This window comes from Sebastes umbrosus, chromosome 1 (genome assembly GCF_015220745.1).
Source record: "Sebastes umbrosus isolate fSebUmb1 chromosome 1, fSebUmb1.pri, whole genome shotgun sequence".
In the NCBI taxonomy this organism is placed as follows: domain Eukaryota; kingdom Metazoa; phylum Chordata; class Actinopteri; order Perciformes; family Sebastidae; genus Sebastes; species Sebastes umbrosus.
Genome location: NC_051269.1, coordinates 8,005,959 through 8,030,640, shown reverse-complemented (window position 1 = coordinate 8,030,640; position 24,682 = coordinate 8,005,959). Strand labels below are relative to the sequence as shown.

At 42.4% G+C, this 24,682-nt stretch overlaps 2 protein-coding genes and 2 long non-coding RNA genes across 5 annotated transcripts in view; 1 reads left to right on the top strand and 3 right to left on the bottom strand.

Moving 5' to 3' along the window:
- The window catches only part of LOC119486943 (ral GTPase-activating protein subunit beta-like), a 592,951-nt gene that overhangs the window by 403,972 nt on the left and 164,297 nt on the right, over window positions 1-24,682 (top strand). The gene's annotated exons all lie outside the window — the stretch shown is intronic.
- On the bottom strand, window positions 1,063-19,494 carry LOC119487204. Its single transcript, XR_005206658.1, has 3 exons — window positions 19,363-19,494; window positions 11,510-11,515; window positions 1,063-1,073 (listed from the first exon to the last, which is right to left on the bottom strand). It is a non-coding gene; the product is annotated as an uncharacterized LOC119487204 (long non-coding RNA).
- On the bottom strand, window positions 9,719-11,428 carry LOC119487173 (E3 ubiquitin/ISG15 ligase TRIM25-like). The gene has a single exon (XM_037767856.1). The coding sequence runs from the start codon at window positions 11,411-11,413 to the stop codon at window positions 9,719-9,721; it is 1,695 nt and encodes a 564-aa protein (XP_037623784.1). The 5' UTR covers window positions 11,414-11,428.
- On the bottom strand, window positions 21,704-22,870 carry LOC119487229. Its single transcript, XR_005206666.1, has 2 exons — window positions 22,665-22,870; window positions 21,704-22,018 (listed from the first exon to the last, which is right to left on the bottom strand). It is a non-coding gene; the product is annotated as an uncharacterized LOC119487229 (long non-coding RNA).

The window sequence follows — 24,682 nt, the reverse complement described above, 5'->3', positions numbered from 1 at the left end:
TACAACAAACTATAAATCCTTTTTTCAGGTTTTAAAGATACATATTTGCTTTAACCTAAACGGATAAATGTCTTTAACTTATTCAGTCTCTCTTGATCTTCACAATGCCTCCTCCAAGAGGCATATCTTAGTTATGGGTCTCTCCAATGTGCTTGTCTTCGTCTGAACACAGACACTGCGGACGGTTCCTTTCGAGTCTGGCATTATCTTGACGATTTTTCCCATTATGAGGCTTGTAAGGCGCTGCTCGGCTAAAGATCTGTTATCAGGCATTTTTAAGTCTTTGTCTTTCAGTGGTAGTCCGATGCAGTGGTGACCATCAACTAGCTGTGTTGATCCTTTCACTGAGTCAAGGAACTGACGGTCCTCCTGTGACATCTCAGTCTTATCATCGTATCCTCTCTCTGGGAAGTCTGCATTGTACAGCTGAGTCAACAGGTTTTCCACATTGGATACTGAAATGCGATTGACTGAGTGACTCACCATTTCTAGGTTGGCTGTAGTGGTGCCTCTGAGTGGACCGTTGATGACCCATCCAAGAGGAGTCTTCACTGCATACGGCCCATCACATCTGCTGTTTATTATCTGCTGGGGCTCCATGGCTTTAAAGGCATCAGTACCAATAAGCAAGCCGACTTCTGCTTCGATATGCGAGATGCGAACTTCATGCAGATAAGGCCATCGATCCACATCTTTCTGAAGAGGAATGTTGTCTTTTTTCACTGGTATACTTGGTTGAGTGAACGCCTGCGGAAGGTCTATGTAATTCTTCCCTTCCAGGCTGCATACTTCCAGATCTGACAGAACGTGAGTGCTCACCTTCTTTTCTGATGCCATAGTCGTGAGTAAGAGTTCCGCTTTCCTTCCTCGGAGGTTAAGCTGCTGCCCGGTACAGAAGGTTGCTGTGCTTCCTTGGTCTAAAAACGCATAGACCTGGATCACCTTGTCACTTCTTTTGGACTTTATTTTCACTGGTACTATGGAAAGGATATTTTCTCCATTACCTGCCCCAGTGTCTCTGCTGCTTTCATGTTCTGTTCCTACGAAGGCGCTTGTGACCGCGTTAGTAGTTTCTGTATTCCTATTTTCATCCTTTTCGGACAGAACTGGGAATTCCTTCACAACATGCAAAATGCTTGGGTGTTTTCCTGAACACTCCTGGCATTGCATTCTCTTACGACAATATTTACTCATGTGACCTGGTGTGAGGCATCCAAAACAGAGTCCTTGTGATGTTAAGAATTTGATTCTGTCTTTGGGAGTCTGTTCTTTTATCTTCTCACAAAACTCCAAGGTGTGGCTTTTATGACAGTACATGCAGGGTTTTTGGAAAACATCAGATAGTTTGGCTGAACCATACTTCTTCTCTTGTGGTTGTTGAGCACCACTGTGTCTTCCAGCCGGAGAGACACTTGTAGCAAAACTGATGCTCTTGGGGTTACTCGTCTTAATGTTTATCTTAGGCTTCCCCTTTCCTTCTACGCTGACATCCAAAATATCTCCAAAAAGTGGGTCGTTGCTGACCTTTGCTTGCCAGTTGATGAAATCCACCAGGTCGGAAAACCTGGCTCTTCTTCCTGTTTTTGTTTGGATTTCATATGCTCGATTTCTCCACCGTTCTTTTAGTTTGAAGGGGAGTTTTGAGATGACAGTCTTCATATTGCTAGGGTTGTCCATCTCATCCATGTAATCCACATCACTCATAGTGTTTCGACATCCTATCAGGAACAAAGCATATGCATTTAATGCTTTCCTGTCTTCTGATTTTATCTGAGGCCATTCAAGAGCTTTATTCATCAAGGCTGTGGCAATTCGCAGTTCATCTCCATGCTGTTGTTGAAGGAGCCTCCTAGCTTCTCTGTAACCTTCATCTGGCCGCATGTGTTCACAACCACGAACAAGGTTAAGAGGTTCTCCACTTGTGAACTGCCGCAGGTAGAACAACCTATCTTGTGCACTAGCAGTCTTGTTCTCAATAGTCTGTTCGAATGCCCTTATAAACGAACGGTAGCTGAGTGGATCTCCTGAGAAAGTTGGAACATCTCTCTGTGGGAGTTGTGACATGTTTTGCTGCTTGACTAGCATTTCTGTTATCTCATTCTGGCGCTGCATTATTTTGGAGATGCCATCAGAGGAACCTGCTTGCTGTGAAGGGTCTGGAGGTACTGTTGAACTAGCTGCTCTCTGAGGGGGAGGTACTGCTGACCTGGCTGCTTTAAGAGGCGAAGCTCTGTGATGATCATTAGCAGTCTGAGCTGGGTGCTTTGGGCCTACAGGTGCTGGGAAACTCACTTGTGTCTCACCATCTTCATCTTTAACATACATGTCCTTTAAACCCACTTTGTACTTGCTTTTTGACTCGTAATATTCATTCATGCCATCTTGACCATCTTCATAATCTGCATACACCTTTATTTTGGCGTCTGATGCAGCAATCTTGGCATCTAGCTCCACTTGCTCTTTGCGCGCCTTTAAGCGTGTTTCTTCCATCTCAATGTCTTGACGTTTCTTAAGAAAGGCAGCACGTGCTAACAGCTCTTCCCGCTCTGCCTGCAGCTTCAAACGAGCAGAACTTGCACTGGATGCTTGTGATGCATGGCTAAGCACGGAGCTTCTCTTGGATGTGCGACTGATGACCTCTGAGATGCTATCACTTGGCTTTATGTCATCATCATCCTCATATTTATTGCCATCATCATTCTCTTCTTCAGGATGTCTCTTAATCTTTTCAATCCAGTCCTCTGTTTCCTGAACAAAGTTCTCAAAGTCCACACATTTGGGCATGTACCAGTTACACTGCTCCTCTTCTTTATCTTCGTCTTCTAGAAGAGTTCATATTTCTGCATTAAGCTCTTTAAATTCTCTAAAGAACTTCCAAAAGATAAATAATGATTCATTTTTAATTATTTCATTATTAACTTTATCTTTCTTGAGATTTTCAATCTCCCTTCTTTTACGAGTGAGATGAGCCAGCTTGCCTTTTCTTTCATTCTTAAGCCTGTTCAGTTTTTCTTCCACAGCCTTTGCCGTGGGCTTTGACTCCCTCTTCTGGCCGTTTTCTGCAACTTCCATTATCTACGGCGTCACTCTTGCCAAGGTTTAATGCACACAAACTGTCTTGTGTTCTTCAAAACGACAGCTTCTCACTCTTCCACAATATGTCCACAGACGTTTTCAAGAGTTTTAACATGTGCACTTCAAAGAATGACCACTGCAGCTTAGTTGCAAAACGACTTGAGGCTTAATTGAACATGGCTCCAGAATGTAAGGACATTGTAGACTGAGATCTTCATGTACTCACTTTCCTTTAGTGCACAGCGATGAAAATCAACGTGGCTCTTATATCCTTGTTACGTGAAGAATTATGTCCATAATCCACGTCTCTTTACAAGGGGTCCATCCATATGCTTCGTTTCCTTAACGAGCATAGTCTTTGACTAATGTAAGTGTGGCTCCGTCTATTTTTTTAGATGCCCACTTAAGCTATAGAGTCCAAGCATGTAGTTGACGCGTGTTTCAATAAAACTCCGTAGTCCATGTTCTTCATTTCAACCGTTTACTGAAAATCTTTCTTTAGTCTTCAAATACAAAAATGGTAACAAAATATCAAAAACATAAGCAGTAAAAAAGCAAGAACAGTAATATTAAGCACGGTATATTAAGCACGGTCAAAGACTAGTGTGCTCTCCAGGCTCCATGGCTTCAACTGAATCGCTTAAAGAGCACATGCAGCACAATTTAGCTTTCGCCCAATCAGAATACAGGACTGGCTGCAGTCACACTTGGTCCTTATTGAGCACACTGCAGTGAAACTACAGAGTTATTTATCTCAAGCAAATAAAACAAAATGTAAATTAACCACAGATATTTCTACTGAACAAATGGCTCTAACATGCACATTTTATCTTAAACTATGTTATTCAAATTTAAGGAAATCATTTTGAAAGATGTATGTCACAACTCAAATATGAATTGAGAATTTGTGCTTACATCAATTCCTCAAAGTAAGCATGCGCAAAATATCCAGAAGTGAGGCTCTACTCAGCTGCTGGACAGCGTGACCACTGAGACCATGACGCCTTCTCTGCACCGACGGTGACTGTTCGGCCAGGACGGAGCAATCTGTTTTAATAACTCCATTACAAAATGCATAATTATTATGTAACCCGGGCACTTAGCAGAAACCCAGGCTATTACAACCCGACAACGCCACTCTGGGAATTTCACCCAGAGCATAACCCAACCAAATTACACAAGTTCCTTGATAAAGAGACGGGGCAGAGACGTGAGTTTCAAGTTTCAAAATCAAATAACTTTTATTTAAATTCAAAAATGGTGATTAGTTGCTGCAATGATAAAAGCTGCAAGAGAGGCCAGGCTAGAAAAATAATGTCCTTTATTACAAAAATAGAGTTCAAATGTTTTTAAAAATGTCACTACACCACTAACCTTACCAGTACAGGAGGAAGGGTGCCAGGGAAACCCACAGGAGGAATGGAGTGAGGGGAGAGGAAATGCAGAACAGTTCACCACCACCAGTAGTTGGAAAAACACACAGTTACTTCCACTCACACTGCAAGGTAAAGAGCACACAGGGGTTAGGAGGACACAGCAAGCCACATGCAATAAGAACCCCAACACAAGAAGAATCCCTCCACCCACTGACCAACCACCTGCAAGGATATAGCAACCCAACCGTCCTGTTAACTGGCAGAGAGCTAGGAATGTTCACTTCCTGATTACCTCCACAACAGCTGGTTTACAGATAAACTAGATAAATGCCCCTCCCCTATTACAGCAAGAAACCTATGTTGGTGTTGGGCCACCACTTTAAACAAAAAGAAAGAATCAAATTAACAAAAGCAAAACACACTAAACACAAATGCAGAAGTTAGAGGTAAACGGGTAAACAGATTATTAAAAATAAATCAACATTCAAAAGCCCAATACAACCAAAAATAACTTAATAACCAGAAATAGGAAAAATAAAATAACTATCTAAGGGACAAAAACAGCAGTGGCAACAGAGCTCCTCCTCCGCCACGTACAGCCAACCACGTCACACAGGAAGCACCAGTTTCCTCGTTCCTCGAGCCGCAAGTTACGGTGACCAAACAATTGGCCCACGTGTGATCCTCCAGCACGCCAACGCACACACACCGTATCCTACGCTCTTCATATAAAGCTGCACGAGCGTCGCGGGGGGGAGCTAAGACTGCAAACGGCACCTTAGTCTGATGTTCATCTCCCTCAACAGCAGTAACAGGGCAGAACAGAGTGAGCTGAGCCTCCGCTTGGCCACCAGCTGCTCCCTTTAAGGGGCTGCTAGACTAGGGGAGTGATCAAGGTGTCAACCGTTCTCAATCTCAGTGATTAAGGGGTGTGGCGACGGGGGAAAGATCACCCATTACAATTAGTTGCAACTTTGACGTGATCTGTTGGGGGTCTTGGGAATGCATGTCGCCTAGCTCACTAGCTATAGAGTGCTACAGGAATGAGTCCTAAAGCCCGGATATGAGTTAGCATTTTAGCACATTAGAGCTAACTAGAATCAGATTCTCATGTGCAAGATGCAAGTAAAATCATATCTAAATTTAGTCCTCGCTGCTAACCTCTGGAACAGCTTACCTTTTCATATCAACAGCTCAGACAAACAGAATAGTTGAAGTCGCTGCTGAACCTCTTTTTGCTGACGTTTCATTAAGTTAATTTTCTGTTGTGCTGCAACTCCTTTACCGCTATTATGTGCACATTATTACCTCCTTTAAGGCCCGAGGTTATGTTTTCATTAGCGTTGGTTTGTCTGTTATCATGATTAATCCAAAAAGTTTGTGATGGATTTGAATGAATTGTTTTGGAGGGGTGGAGTGTAGCACAATGAACAATCCATTAGATTTTGGTGGCGATCCGGATCATCATCCAGATTCAGGATTTTCTTATAAGAATTCCAATCAGCCTGAGCATTAAGACCACAGGGTACAACACATGCGCAGTGTAGCTGATGACACGTTGATGACGCATGACCCCGCCTTCTTCCTTCTGAGAGCAGAGAGATACGTGTGTGGATGTGTGGCGAGACATCGAGGTGCGACGGGAGCTGCTGTCCGTCCGCGGTGAGAAAGAGAAAAAAAAAGCGGTAGATGACGGGATGAGAGACGACGTAGTGTAACGTTATACAGACATAACAAGGCTGCTGAATGAGAGAGGCATCCGCCGATACGTTACACGGAAACACACCGTGTTAATAACAAGCTTACCACCTCACAGTACCGCCAGCTGTGAGCTGTGATCTGTTTTTAAAGTCAGACACCTTGGCGGAGGTCTGCGCTCTCCAAGGGCCATTCTAGTGTTTATTGATTTTACTCTGTTCTTATTGTTGCTTGCTTTGTATTCATTGTCATCATGTACATTTTCTACACTGCGGTTGTTTTTAAAATGTGCTGAGAGAGAGAGAGAGAGAGGATGGATAGTGACCTTTCATTCATTCCACGATCAAAAACAGGAAGAATGTGAAATGCCATAAACCTAAGATATTAAAAGGTGAGGGTCAACCAAGACCTACACACTACCAAGACCTACACACTACCAAGACACCCTAATAATTAAAAGACACAGATGTGAGTTCTTTTTTTCAATATCAAGTTTCCTCTATAAAACCTCCCTGGTCAAGACCTGTACAGCATCACTTGGGGTAATACAATATATTGTATTAACAAGTTTAGATTCAAGGAAAGACAGAGGCTCTGTAGGACATCTGAAGCTCAAATGTGTCCACCATGTTAAGTCGTCATCAGCCTGACAACCCACAGTAGTCATCATGGTATAAAAGTGTTATTAAGTTTTCTCAAAGTCTGGTGTTTTATGGAGGAAAAAAGCCTGAACTACAGGATTCTCTCTATTATTGTAGATTTGTTAAAAAGGAAAAGTAGTAGGAAGAAATTCCCCAAACTTCCAGTTATCTAACAGCATTTTAAACATGGGCTTTTTTCTTTGCTCAGATAATGAAACAAAGAAGCTCTTTCACCCCAACAGATATGTGTTTGAGGCTTTGAACAAACTGGAAAAGGAGAACACTACATAGACTTGACTCTTTCTATATTGTTGTCTTTAGTCAAAGAGCGTTAAACTGAATCAAAAACCAACATCTCTGCCGACACCAACGACAAACAGATGCGAGTGTCAGAAACAACTTTATATACTGCTTTGCCAGACACACACACACACGCGCACACACACACACACACACACACACACACACACACACACACAAACACACGCACACGCACACGCACGCACACACACACACACACACACACACACACACACACGAAGCATCCTATTGGACGATTGCATCCTTCAGTAATCAGGCCGTCATCTGTGTCAGCTGTAGCTCCACCTGTCTTCACTCTGGAAGTAATCAGTGTCGTCTGGTGATCCACCTCATTGTGGCTCTTGTAATGCATCTTACACAAAAATCCAAGAGATTTGATCAATACACACTTTAAATCAATCTCATGTATTGCAACGAACAAAATAAATGCACATAAAGAAAGAGATGTAAATATCTAAAGAAAGAGATGTAGAGTCCATGTGGCAAGACGGTTTCGTTCATGTATCCAAAACAGTTTAAAAAGCCATAAATCCACAACAGTTGTTGTGTTTAAAGCTGCATGATACGGTTTGAATAAAGAACAAACAATAGTCCCGTTTGTGTGCTCTCCAGGTTGCTCAGAGAATCACCAAAGCACCACAGCTGTGGTTATACAGAGGAGACAACAAGCCCAGTGAAAATAAAACGTTCTGAACACGGTCTAGAAACAAGTGTTGAGCGTATCGTCAGAGGAATAATACGAGCTGAAGTGGAGAAAAAGAGCGTTCTTCTATCAGTATGTGGGGAAAGAAGTTGGAATTTGTATTCAATATATGAACTTGTGATTGTGTTCAATAACTATGATAACAAAATCCTCATGTCACAACTAATAAGTGATGTTACCTTTTAGTTTTAATTTTTTTTTAGATTGTTTTTTAACAGAGACTGACTGACTCTAAACATGAACACTGGACTTTGTGGTGTTTCAGGAGGAAAACTGCCTCAGTTATTCTCTCCTAGTCACATTTACTCCATCAGCTTTGTATGATACCCTGGAAAAAAGACAAGAAAAGACTTAGTTCATTCTTGTTTATTGATTATAGAAACCTTCAGTTTGTTCACACATCCCATCAGTAAAGTCTGCTAAATGACTCTTGTTCAATGATTTCACGTACAGATTCATTTTCATCCACACCATCAGTTTGTTTGAGCAGAATCTCAGCGATGTAACAGAGAATAATGATTTCCTTATTGATTATGATCATGATAATTACAGTTTCATTAAACATCTTAGGATCTCGTTTGTACGTCGATCTGGACGACAACATTTAGTCTGCCCAACAAATAAATGTGATTCTAGATATCTTTACAAAAAGTGGTGAGAACAGAATATCTATGATAAGAAATAAATCACTAGACCTTCCTTTAAGACCCGTGCAGTGGAAGAGAAACAATAACACACACACACACACACACACATATATTCATCAGACATTTAGAGCAGAGAGAAGTTTACAAAGTAGAGCCCATAATGTTTGATTGACAGCTGATCTCTGTGCAGTGAAGACATGAAAAGAACAAGACTCAGTCTAAAGCGAGTATCTGTCTGGACCGTATCTGGTCAGGATGTGAATTTGTGGCTAAATTGTTACACAAATAATCAGTGGTCATGTCTATCATGTTTTGTGAACAGTTTTTTCCACTTGTATCTTAATGTTTGATTGAAAGACAACTTATAATGAAGCAAATTGCATTCAGTAATAGTAAATGGTGACATGTACTAGTCAGTATATTATACATTTTATACAAGGTGTAAATGTATCATCATGACATACAGTCTGCAGGTTAAAAGTATTTCAGCTTTTTATTAAAGCATGTGTATCAAAAGCATTCATCATATAAGTGGTGTGTAACAATATATACATACTTACAAAGTTGATGTCATCACTGATGTTGTTGCTGCGTGTTTATTCCTAGATGGAGTGTTGATGGAGCAGCTACAATGTTAGCATAGCCTGGCACTGATCGATCCGGACTCCGTTCAGAAAACAAGCATTTTAAAAGTTGTTTGCTTGCTGTGTTGCAGACAGACCCGACAAAGCATGAATTCGGTCTTTTTACAAATCAACATCATAATGTCGTTATTTCGGCATCATTTTGATCCGTTTATTGATATTAAATCACAGCACAGTGTGTTTATTTTGGGTTCATACCGCAGTAGCGACGTGTGGCTTGCTAATGTGCTTCCTGCTTGGTGTGAATGCACGGTGGTAACACAATACGAAGCACAACGTAACGTAACTTAAACTACTATAAACAATAGCACATGCACAACAACAGCACGATGTAATGATTCAATGAACCGCTGACACAATCCCCAGAAAACATAAACACTGAACTGTTCTCCAGCTTTTCATTTAGAAAGAGCAACAACCAATGAGGAACCTGCAACAGTCGCTGATGAATCCTGTAACTTCATCACTCAGTCAGTCAGGCAGTGACACACTTTAGTGTTTGTAGGGCTGGTCCTCTGCGGTCCAGACACAAATCAGCTCTGCAGCAACAATGATGGACACCAGAGAAGTTTAAGAGTTAAAACACTGAATTTAACCCTTAAATGACTTCTGTCTATTTCAGTTTACACAACTCAGCAGTGTCATCATAACTGTAATAAAGCCTAAGTCCAGCATAGAGAGGCTCAGTGAATGTGGTCTGGACTCTGTGGAGGAGAGTCATGGTTTCAGAGACGCTGTAGAAGGACAGAATACCTGCACTGTGATCCAGGTACACTCCTACTCTGGAGGACTGAGGACCTGAGACGGGGGTTTGGATATTGTTGTACCAAAATATATAACTGTTTTGGTTACAAACTAACGCCCAAGATTTATCATTGTCTCCAAACAAACATTCACCCCCCCTAAAGTAATGTTCATTCGACCCCCCTGCTCTCCTGATACTCTTGTATGCGACTGCTACATCAACTCCTCTCCCTCTCCTCTCCACCTCCCAGTAACAACGTCCAGTCAGACTCTCTCTACTCAGGACCTGACGACAATAGTCAGTGAATCTGTCTGGGTGACTAGAATAAGACTGTTTTTGACTCATTACTGTTGCTTTTCTGTTCCCCTCAGATAATAACAGATGTGTGTGTGCTGTGTTTGGATCCAGTGTGATTTCTCGTGAATATTGTAAGAATCCAGCTCTGGTCTTGGGCTCTGGTTGTGACAGTAAAACATCCACTTCAGTCACTGTCTGTGAGACGTTTGTCCATTTCTCTCTCAGAACGTCCTGTAGTTTATCTCTGACTTCTGACACAGCCGCCGTCACGTCCTCAAAGTAGCTCAGAGGACGGATATTGATGCTGGATGTAGATTCAGTGAGTGGTGACAGTGAGGGGTAGTTAAGAAGAAACTGGTTGTGATCCTCTGTGTGTGACAGCAGCTTCATCTCAGCGTCTCTCCTCTTCAGCTCAGTGATCTCCTGCTCCAGCTTCTCCTGAAGCTCTTTGACTCGACTCACTTGGGTTTTCTGCTGGGATCTGACCTGCTGCTTCACATCACAGCTTCTTTTCTCCATGAGACGGATCAGCTCGGTGAAGATCTTCTCACTGTCCTCCACTGCTTTATCAGCAGAGCGATTGACGGCCTCCACCTCCTGTTGGAGCAGCTTCACATCTTTCTCTCTGTCCTGGATCCTCTGCTGGATGTTGAGTCGACTCACCTCCAGCTCTCTCTGCCTCTCGGTCCTTTCTGCTGCAGCTGAGACGGTGTCGTGGCCTTTATGTTCATCCACAGAGCAGAGATAACAGATACACTGCTGATCAGTACGACAGAACATCTTCATCACCTCGTCGTGACGAGAGCAGATGTTCTCCTGGAGCTTCTTGGAGGGCTCCACCAGCTTGTGTTTCTTGAACGGAGCTGAGTCATAATGAGGCTGGAGGTGTTTCTCACAGTAAGAGGCTAGACACACCAGACAGGACTTGAAGGCTTTCAGTTTCCTCCCAGTGCAGACATCACAGGCCACATCTTCAGGTCCAGCATAGCAGTGATCAGCAGGAGCAGCTTGGAGTCCAGTCTTCTTCAGTTCCTCCACTAAATCTGCTAACATGGTGTTTTTCAGCAGGACAGGCCTCGGTGTGAAGGTCTGCCTACACTGAGGGCAGCTGTAGATCTTCTTCTCATCCTCTCCATCCCAGAAGCTTTTAATACAGTTCATGCAGTAGCTGTGTCCACAGGAAGTAGTCACCGGATCCTTCAGTAGATCCAGACAGATCGAACAAGAGATTGCTTCCTGGTCCAGACGAAATCCTTTCTGCGCCATTTCACCTCTCAGTAGCAACGACTGTCTGAGTTTCACTTCCTGAGAACCGACACTAGTTTGAGCTCTGATGTAATCATCATGTGTTATGTTGGTTACACCCACCTTCAAACTGTAGATCTGAAGGGGAGGGAACAAGGAAATAAGAGGACCGGGTTATCAAGCTATGAATCATTCCAGGACGAGGAGCAGCACGACTGACTACGTCCCAAATCACATACTTTTCCTTTTTACTTCTAGTACACTGCAGCTGCCCTTACAAAGTACGTACTGTTGCATGCAGTATGAATACAATAAATCTGCTGTGCAGAGGATTGTGGGTCAGAATAGCCAGAAAAGCATGCTGGCTTTCATACTGTAAAATGTGACCAGATGTAGTAGGACATCCTGGTATTTTTGGCACACTGCATTTGACATACTATGTATTGGGACATAAGAAATCTTTTTTTCTGTCATACTAAGTAGTATGGTAGTATGGGTTTTGGAACGCACAGTATGTTTCGTCATTTACAAACGGAGCCTCGGTTCAAACCTGCTCCACATTTGAAAACATTTCAGTTTTCAGCTGTAAAATATTTCTTGGCTCCTCAGGCTTTGGTGATGGCTCCATATTTCTCATAAAGTCTTCCTCACCCGGGACAGGAACCCGGTTTGGGCAACGGACCGCTGTACGGGCAGCCGTTTACAGACAGGCTAGTGACACATTACACACACTCCTGAGGCTGCAGAGATTGTTTTTAAGAAATCTCATAAGCCATTGTTTTACTGCTTAATTTTTCATTTTACATAAGAAAGTAGAGATAAGTAACCTAAGCAACTAGTGTAGTAATAATAATAATAATAATTTATATAACACTTGTCAAACTTAAGTACAAAGTTCTTTCCAGATTAAAAGATTTACAGAAAAGAAATGAAAAAATAAATCTAAATCTCATGTAACAGCGGGGCAGCTAAGCTGAAATATTCATATCAATTGTGCATTTTGCGATTAAAGCAACAAATTAGGCACAGATGTAGGGTTATATGTCACGAAAAGATATAGATATCGGGGCGCTGCCAATTCGGGCCCCTGACGGACGCGGCAGCCATTTTCCAAAATGGCCACAAAATAGGTTTTCCAAAACGTTGCAGAAAACTGATTTTACGACTCTTGATGATTTCCAAGGTGCGTTCAAGCTGAAGAGATCAGATGTCAGAAGATCACAGAAATTGTTTTTTCACCTCCTCATTTTTTAAGGGTACTTTTTAAAAGCTTTTAACCTGAGAAAAACATGAAAACCAAATAAAAGGAGCATGGTCACTTCAGGGTCAAACTTCACCCCCATGCCTTCATGGTAGAATGACAACCAGTAAAGCAGTAAAACTGACAGAGATAACGCTGGATACATTTATTGGTCGCCAGTAACCTCTAATCACAGTTAAAGTGATGCTGAACTTTGGGTTGTATTGCTAGCAGTAAAACTGACAGAGATAACGCTGGGTGAAGTTCAGAGATTGCCGGTATCTTCTAGTCACAGATGACATGAGAACTTTTTAGTTGGAGTAAGCACTTCAGGTTCATATGACAATGTTTTATTTTGCAATGGCCTTCAAATCTGAGCAAAGGAGCTGATATTTGTCCGGTCTCTAACCTGTGACCAAGCTGACTTGGTTGAACTTATAAGGAAACTTAGATCAGTCTCCTGTTGAAATACAGGGTTAAAGAGACACACAAGCTTCTCCACCACGGCAAGGTGCCAACTCCAGTAGGATTCATTATTTTGTTTTATTTTGTTGATATGCAATAGCACTTTAAAAACATGTATATACTATTGTATAACAGCAAACGCTGGCCGGGTTACGGCATGATACAAGAACTGAGGAAGCGGGTTGCTGGAGGCAAAGTTTGACCAAAAGAAATCCAATTAAATATTCCATTGCCATACTCCAGCACATTGTTTACACTTTGGGATCCACAAATTTGAATGTTTTGGACGTGATTAAAGTGCGCACGTTGAAGGTTTGCTTGGTTTTGCGGAGCGTTTCAGACGGAGGGAGAATACAGGTATATTCAGGCAGGCAGTATGAAAAATAATGTCGCATTGTCAGGGAACACATAGGGTGGTTCCCCTGAACGTTTGTGAATGAGGGGATAGATGGACTGGTACCACGGGACATTTTTAGAACATTTTCATATTTTTCGTAGGTCTTGCGCTGATCAGCCACCACACTCTAAGAAAAAAAGTCAGAAGAAAAACAGAAAATGTCCTGGAAGAAAATTTCCAGGGGTCTCTTTTATAAAACAGTGCGTAGGATCCATACTAAAAATGTACGTGTGCACAAAAGTCTAAAAATGGCGTGCGCCAAAAAAAAATCAGACTTATAAAACTGTGCGTACTGAAGGGAAATCCCCTCAGGGATGTCTCACCTTCTGCGTGTTGGTTTGTCTTCTAAGCAGCTACAAGCTCAAAGATAAATCATACACAAGATATTATGTTAGTTAAAGTCAAACAATTTATTCCGAAGATATACTCATCAATAGTTGCACAGAGTTATTACAACAGATCTGGATTCATCAATGTGTCTCTGACGTCACGCAGCACGGAGGTCAGTTCGCAGAGAATGAATGAATAGTCGTTCTTTACACTTGATATTTATGCACCTTTAGGGTCTGAAGGAGGGACAGGGCGTTCTTAATGGGCAAGACCCAGTACTTTTCCATAGCTTTGTTATGTTACTTTTCTTGTGACCTAGATGACCTCTCACTTCTGCTACTTCTGACTCCATTCTACGTTATCCATTCTGCAAGAACACCCTGTTCCCTACCCCCTTCCTCCCTCTGTCCCAGGCTCGATAAGATATAAAGATGACACTTGTACACACATACCATACATGCTATTACCCAGTCCTACAATTGAATTACTATTACATATAACACAGATGTTCTACATACATTATCCCTTTATTAGTATGATCAATTATAATTCTATGTTCTTACACCCTTATGTTATTTACCTCTACTTCTACTTGATTGTATTGGTGTATAGACTCAGACAAAAACAAAGATAGACTATCTTTGTTTCATAAATACATACATTCCTTGCAAGTCATTATCCAATTTCAACCGGTTTTCTGATAGCTAGGCGTCTACCAGTCTGCTAGTGAGATTAGACCCAGTTACTTCATACGTAACACTAGATTTTCTACTTACGCAGAGACATATCTTAAAATACATCCTGAGATATTTCCAACATTTCCTCTTTTGAACTTATTAAAGTTCACCCTTGGCACACTGAAATATCAAAGAACGGTACAATCCTTGTATTATCTGTTCCTGTAACATAATTAAAATGAAATCACACCATCCCTTCTGCGGAACCCTCGGTTTCTTGATACAGAAACTCCATGTTGAGGAACCCTGGCCCTCCCCACGTTCCCTAAACTATAGTTGTTATATGACGGAGAACAAGGAGCACGAAAAGTACTACAACCTTTATATTGTAAAGCAGTAAAAAATAAAAAATAATGGAATATATGTCCACCTGAAGAGTTACCTATTCATTCTTGTAAGCCGTATTTTAACTGTAAAATCAGCAAGACCTTGAAACCTTCTTACCCTGTTGTATCTCTTTCAACTCATTTACATGCAATTTTATTTTACTGGAAATGCAAAAAGTCAACCAGTTACTCAATGTTTTTGACCGTGATGTTGTTATCTCACGTGTCTGTCAGTTGGTCTTCTCTGGTGTCCCTGCAGAGAAGCTTGCATCTACCCCAGGTGCTGTTCCGATGACTGGTGTCCCTGCAGTGAAGCTTGCATCTACCCCAGGTGCTGTTCCGATGACTGGTGTCCCTGCAGAGCGATTTCCGGCGGTGTTGGCTCCCCTGTATCGATGCCGCCGGAGATGAGATCGCCTCCTGGTGGTGGACCATTGGTGGAACAGCACTGTGTCAAGTGCCACCAGACGCAGCCTTTCCCTTTCAGTTGAACCGCTGTGGAGGTCCTTGCTGTCACCTGATGTGGTCCCGTCCAACGTGGTTCCGACCACTTCCTCTTTAACACCTTCAACCAGAGGTGTTCAGGGGGACCCGCCTTGAGTTCTGACCTCTGAGGTGGAGCAGGATAAGGAGCACCTGGACAGGAAAAAGCTGAAACAATAGCATTAACCGACTGATAATAGGGGCGGTACCCAACAGCGGGAAGCACACAGAAAGGATGCAAAGGACCGGGAAAGGGTCTGCCACAGGTAAGCTCAAACGGAGTCAGCCCTGTTGACGAGTTAACGGAAGAGCGAATTGATAATAGAACAACAGGGAGTGCATCAGGCCAGGACATTCCTGTGGTCTTACAGACTTTTAACAACTTCCCTTTAATGGTTCTATTAGCCCTCTCGACCTTTCCCTGCGATTCCGGGTGGTACACCGAGCCATATTTGTGTTCCAGACCCAAAACAGTCTCTACTTCTCTCAAATGTTTGTTTTTAAAATGAGAGCCATTATCAGTCCGAATGAGTTTTGGGAAACCGTGTTTAGGAATGTAGTCATTCACCAGACATTTTATGACCGCTTTTGCATCCTCTTTTCCAGTCGGATAGGCCTCTATCCACCTGGAGAAGGCATCCACTATGACTAACAAAAATCGTTTCCCTCCCACCCGGACACCCATATCCGTGAAATCCATGACCACCTGTTCCCCAGGTCCCTGGGGTTTAGGGTATTTGCCCACCGGTGGTTTGTCTGTAGGTCTGATGTTACACGCTTGACATATTTCACACCTTTGGACATAGTCCACAACAGTCTTCCTTTTCTGCGGGAACCACCACGCATCAAGGGCAAACATCATAATGGCCACACCAGCATGGCATAGCCCATGGGTCTGTTTCAACATGGTTGGAATCCAACTATTTGGCATAACTGTTTTACCATCCTTTGTCCAAAGTTCTGACACACAGTTAGTGGCACCTGCATCTTCCCAGGCTTTTCTTTCATGCCCAGGAGTGTCCTCCTGAGCCTTTTTCACATCATCTAAAAAGGTACCCAGTTCATCAAACGAATTTAAACTGTAACATCATCATACTATTAACAACATAGCCTGCAGCTCCCTTAGCTGCTTCATCGGCGGCATTATTCCCAATGCTTTCCGGGTCACTCCCTTCTGAGTGCCCTTTAACCTTAATCACAGCCACCTTCTCCGGAAGGTGGACGGCAGCCAGTAAATCCCTCATGAGGCCTTCATGAGCCATGGATTTATTCCCACTCGTTTTGAACCCTGCCTGAACCCAGCCAGACATGTCCCTGTGTATAGCATTACAAACATAAGCAGAATCAGTAAAAATTTTCACAGTTTTACCCTCGGCAATACGAAGCGCACACACCACAGCAGTTAGCTCAGCCGCCTGTGCAGATTGTTTACCCTCCAATGGGGACGCACATAGAGTAACTGGTTGATTACCGGGATTGACAAGTGAGATGACAGCATATCCTGCTTTTAGTCCCTCAGTAGGATGCCTAAAGCAACAACCGTCTGTGTAAAGATTGAGCTGTGGTTCTGGCAGTGGGAGGGCTTCCAGCCCTGGTCTTAGTTTTACAAATGGTTCTGATTTCTCCATACAGGAATGCTTCTCCGCTATTCCTTCTCCCATACCATCTGCCATGTTGCAACCTTCATGAACGAATGACACATTTGGTTTGGAAAGGATCTGTAAGATCTTGGTCTGTCTTAGTGGTGTGAGAGTAAAACACGAAGAGGTGACGTAAGCCACAGTACTATGTGACGTGAGAATGTGCAATGGATGATGCATGACAATGTGTCCGACTTTCTCTACTATTTTAGCTAGGGCTGCTGCATATCTGACACAGGGACTTGCTCTTTGTTCTGGAGTATCCAAAAGGATACTACAATAGTATAGCACCTTTCTTTCTCCTCTTTGTTTCTGATATAGTACACCGTGAGCAGTTGACAGTTGCTCGGATACATCTAAATGGAAAGGCTGCGTATAATCCGGAAGAGCCAAAGCTGCTGCCGCCGCCATTTCCTGTTTAAGCCGTATGAACCCCTCCTCCCCTTTTTGTGACCATTCTAACTCAGCAGTAAGGTTTCTCATTCCCGCCATAGTGACCATTTGTCGCAACAACTGTGTGTCCCCCCGCGTAATTAGGAATATATTGTCTGGAATAGCCAGTTAGTCCTAAAAATGACAACATTTCCTTCACTGTTTGTGGTTTCGGGTGATGCAAAATCGACTCTCTGTGTGCAGGTGACATAGCAGTGCCTTTGGCTGTAATCACTCTTCCCAGGAATGATACCTGCGCTCTGCAACACTGGAGTTTTTCTTTAGAGACCTTATAGCCACAACTATGTAGTCTTAACAATAACGCATGCGTCAAGGACAGACATACCTCGGCCGAGGGTGCTGCCACCAACAAGTCGTCAACATACTGTACAATAAAACATCCTTCCGGGAGTTCCAACCCTTTTAGGTGTTGTCTTTGTTTTTGTCTTTTCTCCCCCCAATTTACGTGTGCTTCCTTTGTTTGGGCGAAACAGATATTGTGACCCCCCCTCGGTACTGGTAGACCCAGTCGAACGGTTACCTTGCCGGAAGGAAGTTAAAGTTCTATCGAACTCCCCTTGGGTTGCTGCCAACTCTGCCTCTACCCTCTGTATTTGGTGTTCCCACTCTGTTCGTCTGTCTAGTTCATCTAGTAATTCTTTCGATACTGGTCTACCCATAGGGCCAAGACGTAGCCCCCCTGTGGAGGTCGCTTTACTGCTAACCCCCCCAGCCCATTGTGCAACAGCTGCCTTTTTTTGTTTCTCCCCCTCTTCCTCCAATGCCTGTGCTTCCCTTCTCTCCTGTTCCATTTTTTCCCTGTCGTTAGGTGCCCTAGTATTACCAGTCATTAGCTTTCCTAGTTGCTGCTCTAATGCCTGGAGGCGTTGATCATTGGTCTCCCTGTTTCTTTTATCTGCTGGAGATTCTTCATAAAACACTTTCCCCCCCATTAGCGTTACTACAGGCATTTGTATCGGGATAGGTTGTGGAGGGTCGGGTTCATTCGGCGTTCGTGTGGGTTCCTCATATGAAGGAGGGGCTGTAGGTTTTTCTCTTACCACCATCTGGTGTTGAGAAGTGGGGGGAGGATCGGGAAACGGTCCGGGATAACCACCTAAGGAAGGGTAGAGCGGGGCCTCGCTCTTCTCCTTTTTTTTAGTCTGTTGTCCCAATTCAGCTACTGCGGCGAGGTAAACGCAATTGGCCTGAGCCAGTAAACTGGCCTGCTGTTCAACATGTTTTTTTGCTTTTGCTCGTGTAAATATGTTACTATTTTGGACTCTCTTTAGTCCATCAGCCAACTGAGTCTGCTGTTTTAATACGCACTTCTTTATTGCCGGGGTAACAGCTGCGGTGGAATCCTCGGATGGAAACTCTTTAGTTTTAACCATTTCATTATACCAGTCATCTAAATCCTTGGCCTTCTCATCTACCTTCCTCGGACTGAAGGTACAGATGACATTTGTCCGCACCTTGGCCCACTGTTGGCCAAAGGTCAGACCTGTTTTATTACAACCACCGAGTTCCTCACATTCTCTATCAAATTCCCCATCCATTTTATCCAGTACTATTTCACACAGGTTTATTCAGTTTATGACAGTAACTAGATTCAGAGTAAATGGGTCGTTATGCCCCCACCACAGATCCCACCAACACAAGCTTCTACTAACGGTCTCCCGTCAGCGGTGCTGGCCCGGTATCTGAGGCAGTTTTAATTTTCCTCTGAATACTAGTTATTAATGTACACTCATACAGGCGCTCCAAGCGCTATTTTTACTAAACTCTAACGTCCCAGACGTTACTAAACTAGCGCTCCAAGCGCACTTACTCTAGCGCTCCAAGCGCAGCGTTCCAAACGCTTTTCTAACGTCCCAGACGTTACTAAAAGGGCAACTTTCCTCCTTTTAGTTTTCAAACAGTAGTGATATCAGAGTAATTGGGTCGTCATGCCCCCACAACAGATCCCACCTTCACAAGCTTCTACTAACGATTTCTCGTCAGCGGTGTAGGCACGGTATCTGAGGCAGTTTTAAATTTCCTCTGATGACACTATTAATACAAGTTCAGTATATCAGTTAGTACAATTCAGAACATTAATTCATAAGGACTTTAACCTTTTGTGGGCTCCCAGCCCCAGGATCCCAAATCCTCTTACTGTGAATTCATAAGGACTTTAACCTTTTGTGGGCTCCCAGCCCCAGGATACCAAATCCTAATTCATAAGGACTTTAACCTTTTGTGGGCTCCCAGCCCCAGGATCCCAAATCCTCTTACTGTGCGACTATGATGTAACTAATAAAACAGAGAGGAGTACTCCTCAGCAAGAGAGATTAAATTTAGTAATATGCCAATTAGCAGATTTGATTTAACAGGTTCTGCTTACCTTTTGATGTTGTCAGGCCTGTTTTTCTCTCTCACCGAGTCGTCCAGTCTCTGGTCGCTTGCTTCACTCTTTTTGGAAGATCACGTCGGGGTCACCAATTGAAGGGAAATCCCCTCAGGGATGTCTCACCTTCTGCGTGTTGGTTTGTCTTCTAAGCAGCTACAAGCTCAAAGATAAATCATACACAAGATATTATGTTAGTTAAAGTCAAACAATTTATTCCGAAGATATACTCATCAATAGTTGCACAGAGTTATTACAACAGATCTGGATTCATCAATGTGTCTCTGACGTCACGCAGCACGGAGGTCAGTTCGCAGAGAATGAATGAATAGTCGTTCTTTACACTTGATATTTATGCACCTTTAGGGTCTGAAGGAGGGACAGGGCGTTCTTAATGGGCAAGACCCAGTACTTTTCCATAGCTTTGTTATGTTACTTTTCTTGTGACCTAGATGACCTCTCACTTCTGCTACTTCTGACTCCATTCTACGTTATCCATTCTGCAAGAACACCCTGTTCCCTACCCCCTTCCTCCCTCTGTCCCAGGCTCGATAAGATATAAAGATGACACTTGTACACACATACCATACATGCTATTACCCAGTCCTACAATTGAATTACTATTACATATAACACAGATGTTCTACATACATTATCCCTTTATTAGTATGATCAATTATAATTCTATGTTCTTACACCCTTATGTTATTTACCTCTACTTCTACTTGATTGTATTGGTGTATAGACTCAGACAAAAACAAAGATAGACTATCTTTGTTTCATAAATACATACATTCCTTGCAAGTCATTATCCAATTTCAACCGGTTTTCTGATAGCTAGGCGTCTACCAGTCTGCTAGTGAGATTAGACCCAGTTACTTCATACGTAACACTAGATTTTCTACTTACGCAGAGACATATCTTAAAATACATCCTGAGATATTTCCAACAGTACGCACACCTGCACGCAATGTTCCCTTTATAAATCACAGTCCACCTGGAAATGTGCGCACGTGGATCCGCCTCATATTCCGCCCACTACACGCCCACTTTCAACCATAAATGGTCGATGCAAAGCACCTCATGAATGTTTCTGCATGTGAATGAGCCTGTTGATCAGTGGATCTTTATGGTGAATCACGGCGACTCCCGAGAGGAAGACAGAGAAAAGGAGTTTTTCTGACACAGAGATGGAGGTGTTTGTAGGTGAGGAGGTCTCTGAACACTCGTTCCCTCCTGATTCTCTCATTCACGTCACATAGTCCTCCCAGTGACGGTATATCCACCAGCACCATGCAGCATGTTCCGAGTCTCACCGCTGTGTTTATATCTTTACAGCAATCAGACTGATCCATTCACTTAAAATGATCGAGACAATCAGTAATATCCCCCACCTGGATATCATTAGAAAAAAGGAAGTTTGACAGGTGTACACTATTTATATTTATTTATTTATTATTTAAGTTTTTATAGTGAACTTGTCCTGCATTATGATTAGGACTGATAATGATAATGCCGATATGGAGTGTAACGATTGTGTGAGAGCTGTCACTGGCTTCATTTACACACTTTGTTAATTTACACAATCCATACTGGTGAAGATGTGCTGTTTGGAGATGACTGGAGGAGGCAGAGTGGCGCAGCGCGGTGGCGCACTGGAGACAGTCTGATAGTTGCATCGGATAGCCATTTTCATTTTGTCTATATGTATACTGTATCTGTCCCTATCTAATAAACCATAAATAAATTAATAAGTCATGTCATTGTAACCCACCTGATGAATAAGTATACACTGGACTAGTATAACCTAGATTCGTAGAGAGGAATAATGAACAGGAATCGGACACCACAATGAGTAAGCAGAACACAGAATTAAGTTTAAGGGAAAATTATTGTATTGACACAGAATAAATTCACAATTACTGCCGACATTCAGTTTTGTTCAGTTTGAAATGTCTATTGAACTGGGTGCACCCTAAAAAATAAAAGTAATCCCCAAAATAAAATGTTCAGATCCAATTGTCTTTTGAGGTCCTTCCCCACAGTCCTACCACACTGACAGCAAGGCAGATGAAAGTTGAAAGCGCTCCTCAATCCAGGTGCTCAGCACGGGTAGCTCGCCATCCCCATCGTCAGGGAGAGATTCCAATCCAAATCCGGAGTTCAAGGGTATCCAGAAAACCTAGCCTGTGTAAAATAACACGGCTTATATAGCAATATATGCAAATCTATCCAAGCTCTTAACTGTACAGTTTAATTTGATCAATATCAACATATAATACAACTTTTCAATGCTTAACCCATGAATGTAGGATAACTGTTGCATCACAATATTAACTTGCATCGTAATATTAACATATGAAATATGTCAACCTCACTATTATTATAAACCACTCAATAGTAAAGTGTAAACAACACTATTAAATGACTATTTAATATGTGAACCCATTTGAGTTGTAGATTATTATGCAAACAACCTACAGTTTAAACATTAAATACTCACTATATGTGAATATTGTGAGTAAGGCAATGTGAATACTTTCCCTGTCACAACACTGACACCTTGCGTTGATGCACACAAGCAGCACAGGGATGAACAGAATCAAGCTAATCTCATAACCCATGAACTTCAGCTACATAATCCCTCTCTGTCCACACAATGTAAATAACACACACATATTACACACACATATCTCTTTCTGCCTCTATCACCAAAGAAATACAAAATATCATTTTAGAATACAGCTCAGTGGCAAAACATTTCACTATGCCAGCTCAGAGCATTTGACTCGTGATGCCATGTGCGGCGGCTGCTTTAATGTTTGGAACGCACCGAGAGAAGAAAAGAATAAAACGATGCTCTCAGATGTTCTCAGGTCGCTTCAATAGGTGACGGAGCTCTTACTGGCTCAGATATAGTTTTACTTCTCTCTGTTCAGTAGTATATCAAGTATAAGTAGTAATAATATCACTCTGTAAATCCAGCTTCTCCGCTGCTCTCTCATCAATCTCCGTGTTTCCCACACTCCACTGCGTCTCTCACCTGAGTGAGGAGGCGGGACTTGGGATGTTTCTTCTTCTTCTTCTTCTCTCGGTTTCTGGCGGATCGCAACCAACTTTAAGGTGCATACCGCCACCTACTGTACAAGAGTGTGTAACATCATGTCATTTGCTCTTTACTCCTACTCTTAACTTCTATCCACCAATCCTGTGTCTCTTAAGAACATTAATAATGCCTTCCTGGTGCCTTCAGCCCCCTCACCCTCTGTTCCCAGTATCCCCATCAGATCCCAGTCCCGTCCCTCCTCTCTGACTTGGTCCTGTAGTCTTTTTCTTTCAGCCTCATACTTTTTACATTGAATTAGGATATGCTGCTCCACATTTTCTTTATCACCACAACCCCCACACTTGTCACTGTTCCTTTTCCCCATTAAAGCCAACGTGCCATTAAGACCAGTGTGATCCAGTCTGAGTCTTGTTATGATGATTTCTTCCCTTCTGTTCCTTTCTTTATACGTCTTTGTTATGACTGACTTTTGTATTTTGAAATATCTCCTTCCTTTCTGGTCCTCCTCCCATCTTTTCTGCCATATCTCCACTCCTTTCCTTTTAATCACAGCTTTTCCTTCTCCTTTCCCAAGTAAAACTGGTTCTGTAATGTCTTTTTGCAGTGAACTTTTTGCTAGTTTATCTGCAAACTCATTTCCTTTCACCCCCTCGTGTGCTGGAACCCAACAGAATAATACATCTATACCCCCTCTGTGTAGTCTTAGCAAGCTATAGTACAGTTCAATGATTAGATCTTGCCTTACAGCTTTTGTTGAATGTATACTTTCCAAAACAGCTTTTGAATCCGTGCATATCACCACTCTGTCAGGTCTGACCTCCTCCACCCACTGCATTGCAAAGATGATTGCCACTATTTCTGCTGTGTACACTGATACCTGGTCTGAAAGTCTTTTGGAAATAGATATTTTAAATTCTGGAATATATATACCAACTCCCACACACTCCTGTTTATTTTTGGATCCATCTGTATATATTTTGAGATAATTATTATAGCTGTTCCTTAGGTACACACTTGTTTTAACTCCCACTTCATTTACTTGCCATTCCCTTTTCTTTTCAATGATACTCATGTCTATTTTAACTTCTGGGAGCAGCCAGGGGGGTACGCTGCTTACTGGTGTCGACCTGGTGAACTCTAAGGCCTCTAATCCATATGTCCGCACTTTTTCTTCCATTGTCCATCCAAATCCATATCCTTGAAACTTAGAGTATTCCCAACAGTTTTGTAATGTTACCTTTGTAGGATTTTCTTCTCCACTTCCTTTTAACCTGACCCAGTATGCTAGAGCTAATTTCTCTCTTCTTAATTCCAGTGTAGTCTCTCCTGCTTCAATTAATACTGCATTAATGGGTGTTGACTTGATAGCTCCGATACATAACCGTAATGCTCTACACTGTACTCTATCCACTTTTTGTAATGTCTTTGTTGCTGCTTCATAAACTATACAACCATAATCTATTGTTGATCTCATGATCGCCCTATATATGTCAATCAATGACTGTTTATCTGCCCCCCAGTTACATCCAGCCACAGCTCGTAGTAAAGTTATTACTTTTTTGCATTTTGTTTCCAGATGTTTTATATGAACATGCCATGTATATTTACTGTCTAGCCATAGACCCAGATATTTGTATTCATTCACCCTCTCCATCAACTGACCATATAATGTTAAATTCTCAGTATTAATGTTTCTCTTTTTTGTAAATATCATATAACATGTTTTATTTGTTGACATTTTGAATCCCCACTCATATGACCATTTCTCCACTTTCCCTATTGCT

Coding starts and splice junctions, on each gene's coding strand:
- LOC119487173 (XM_037767856.1), bottom strand. CDS start 11,413: ATGGCGCAGAAAGGATTTCGTCTGGACCAGGAAGCAATCTCTTGTTCG.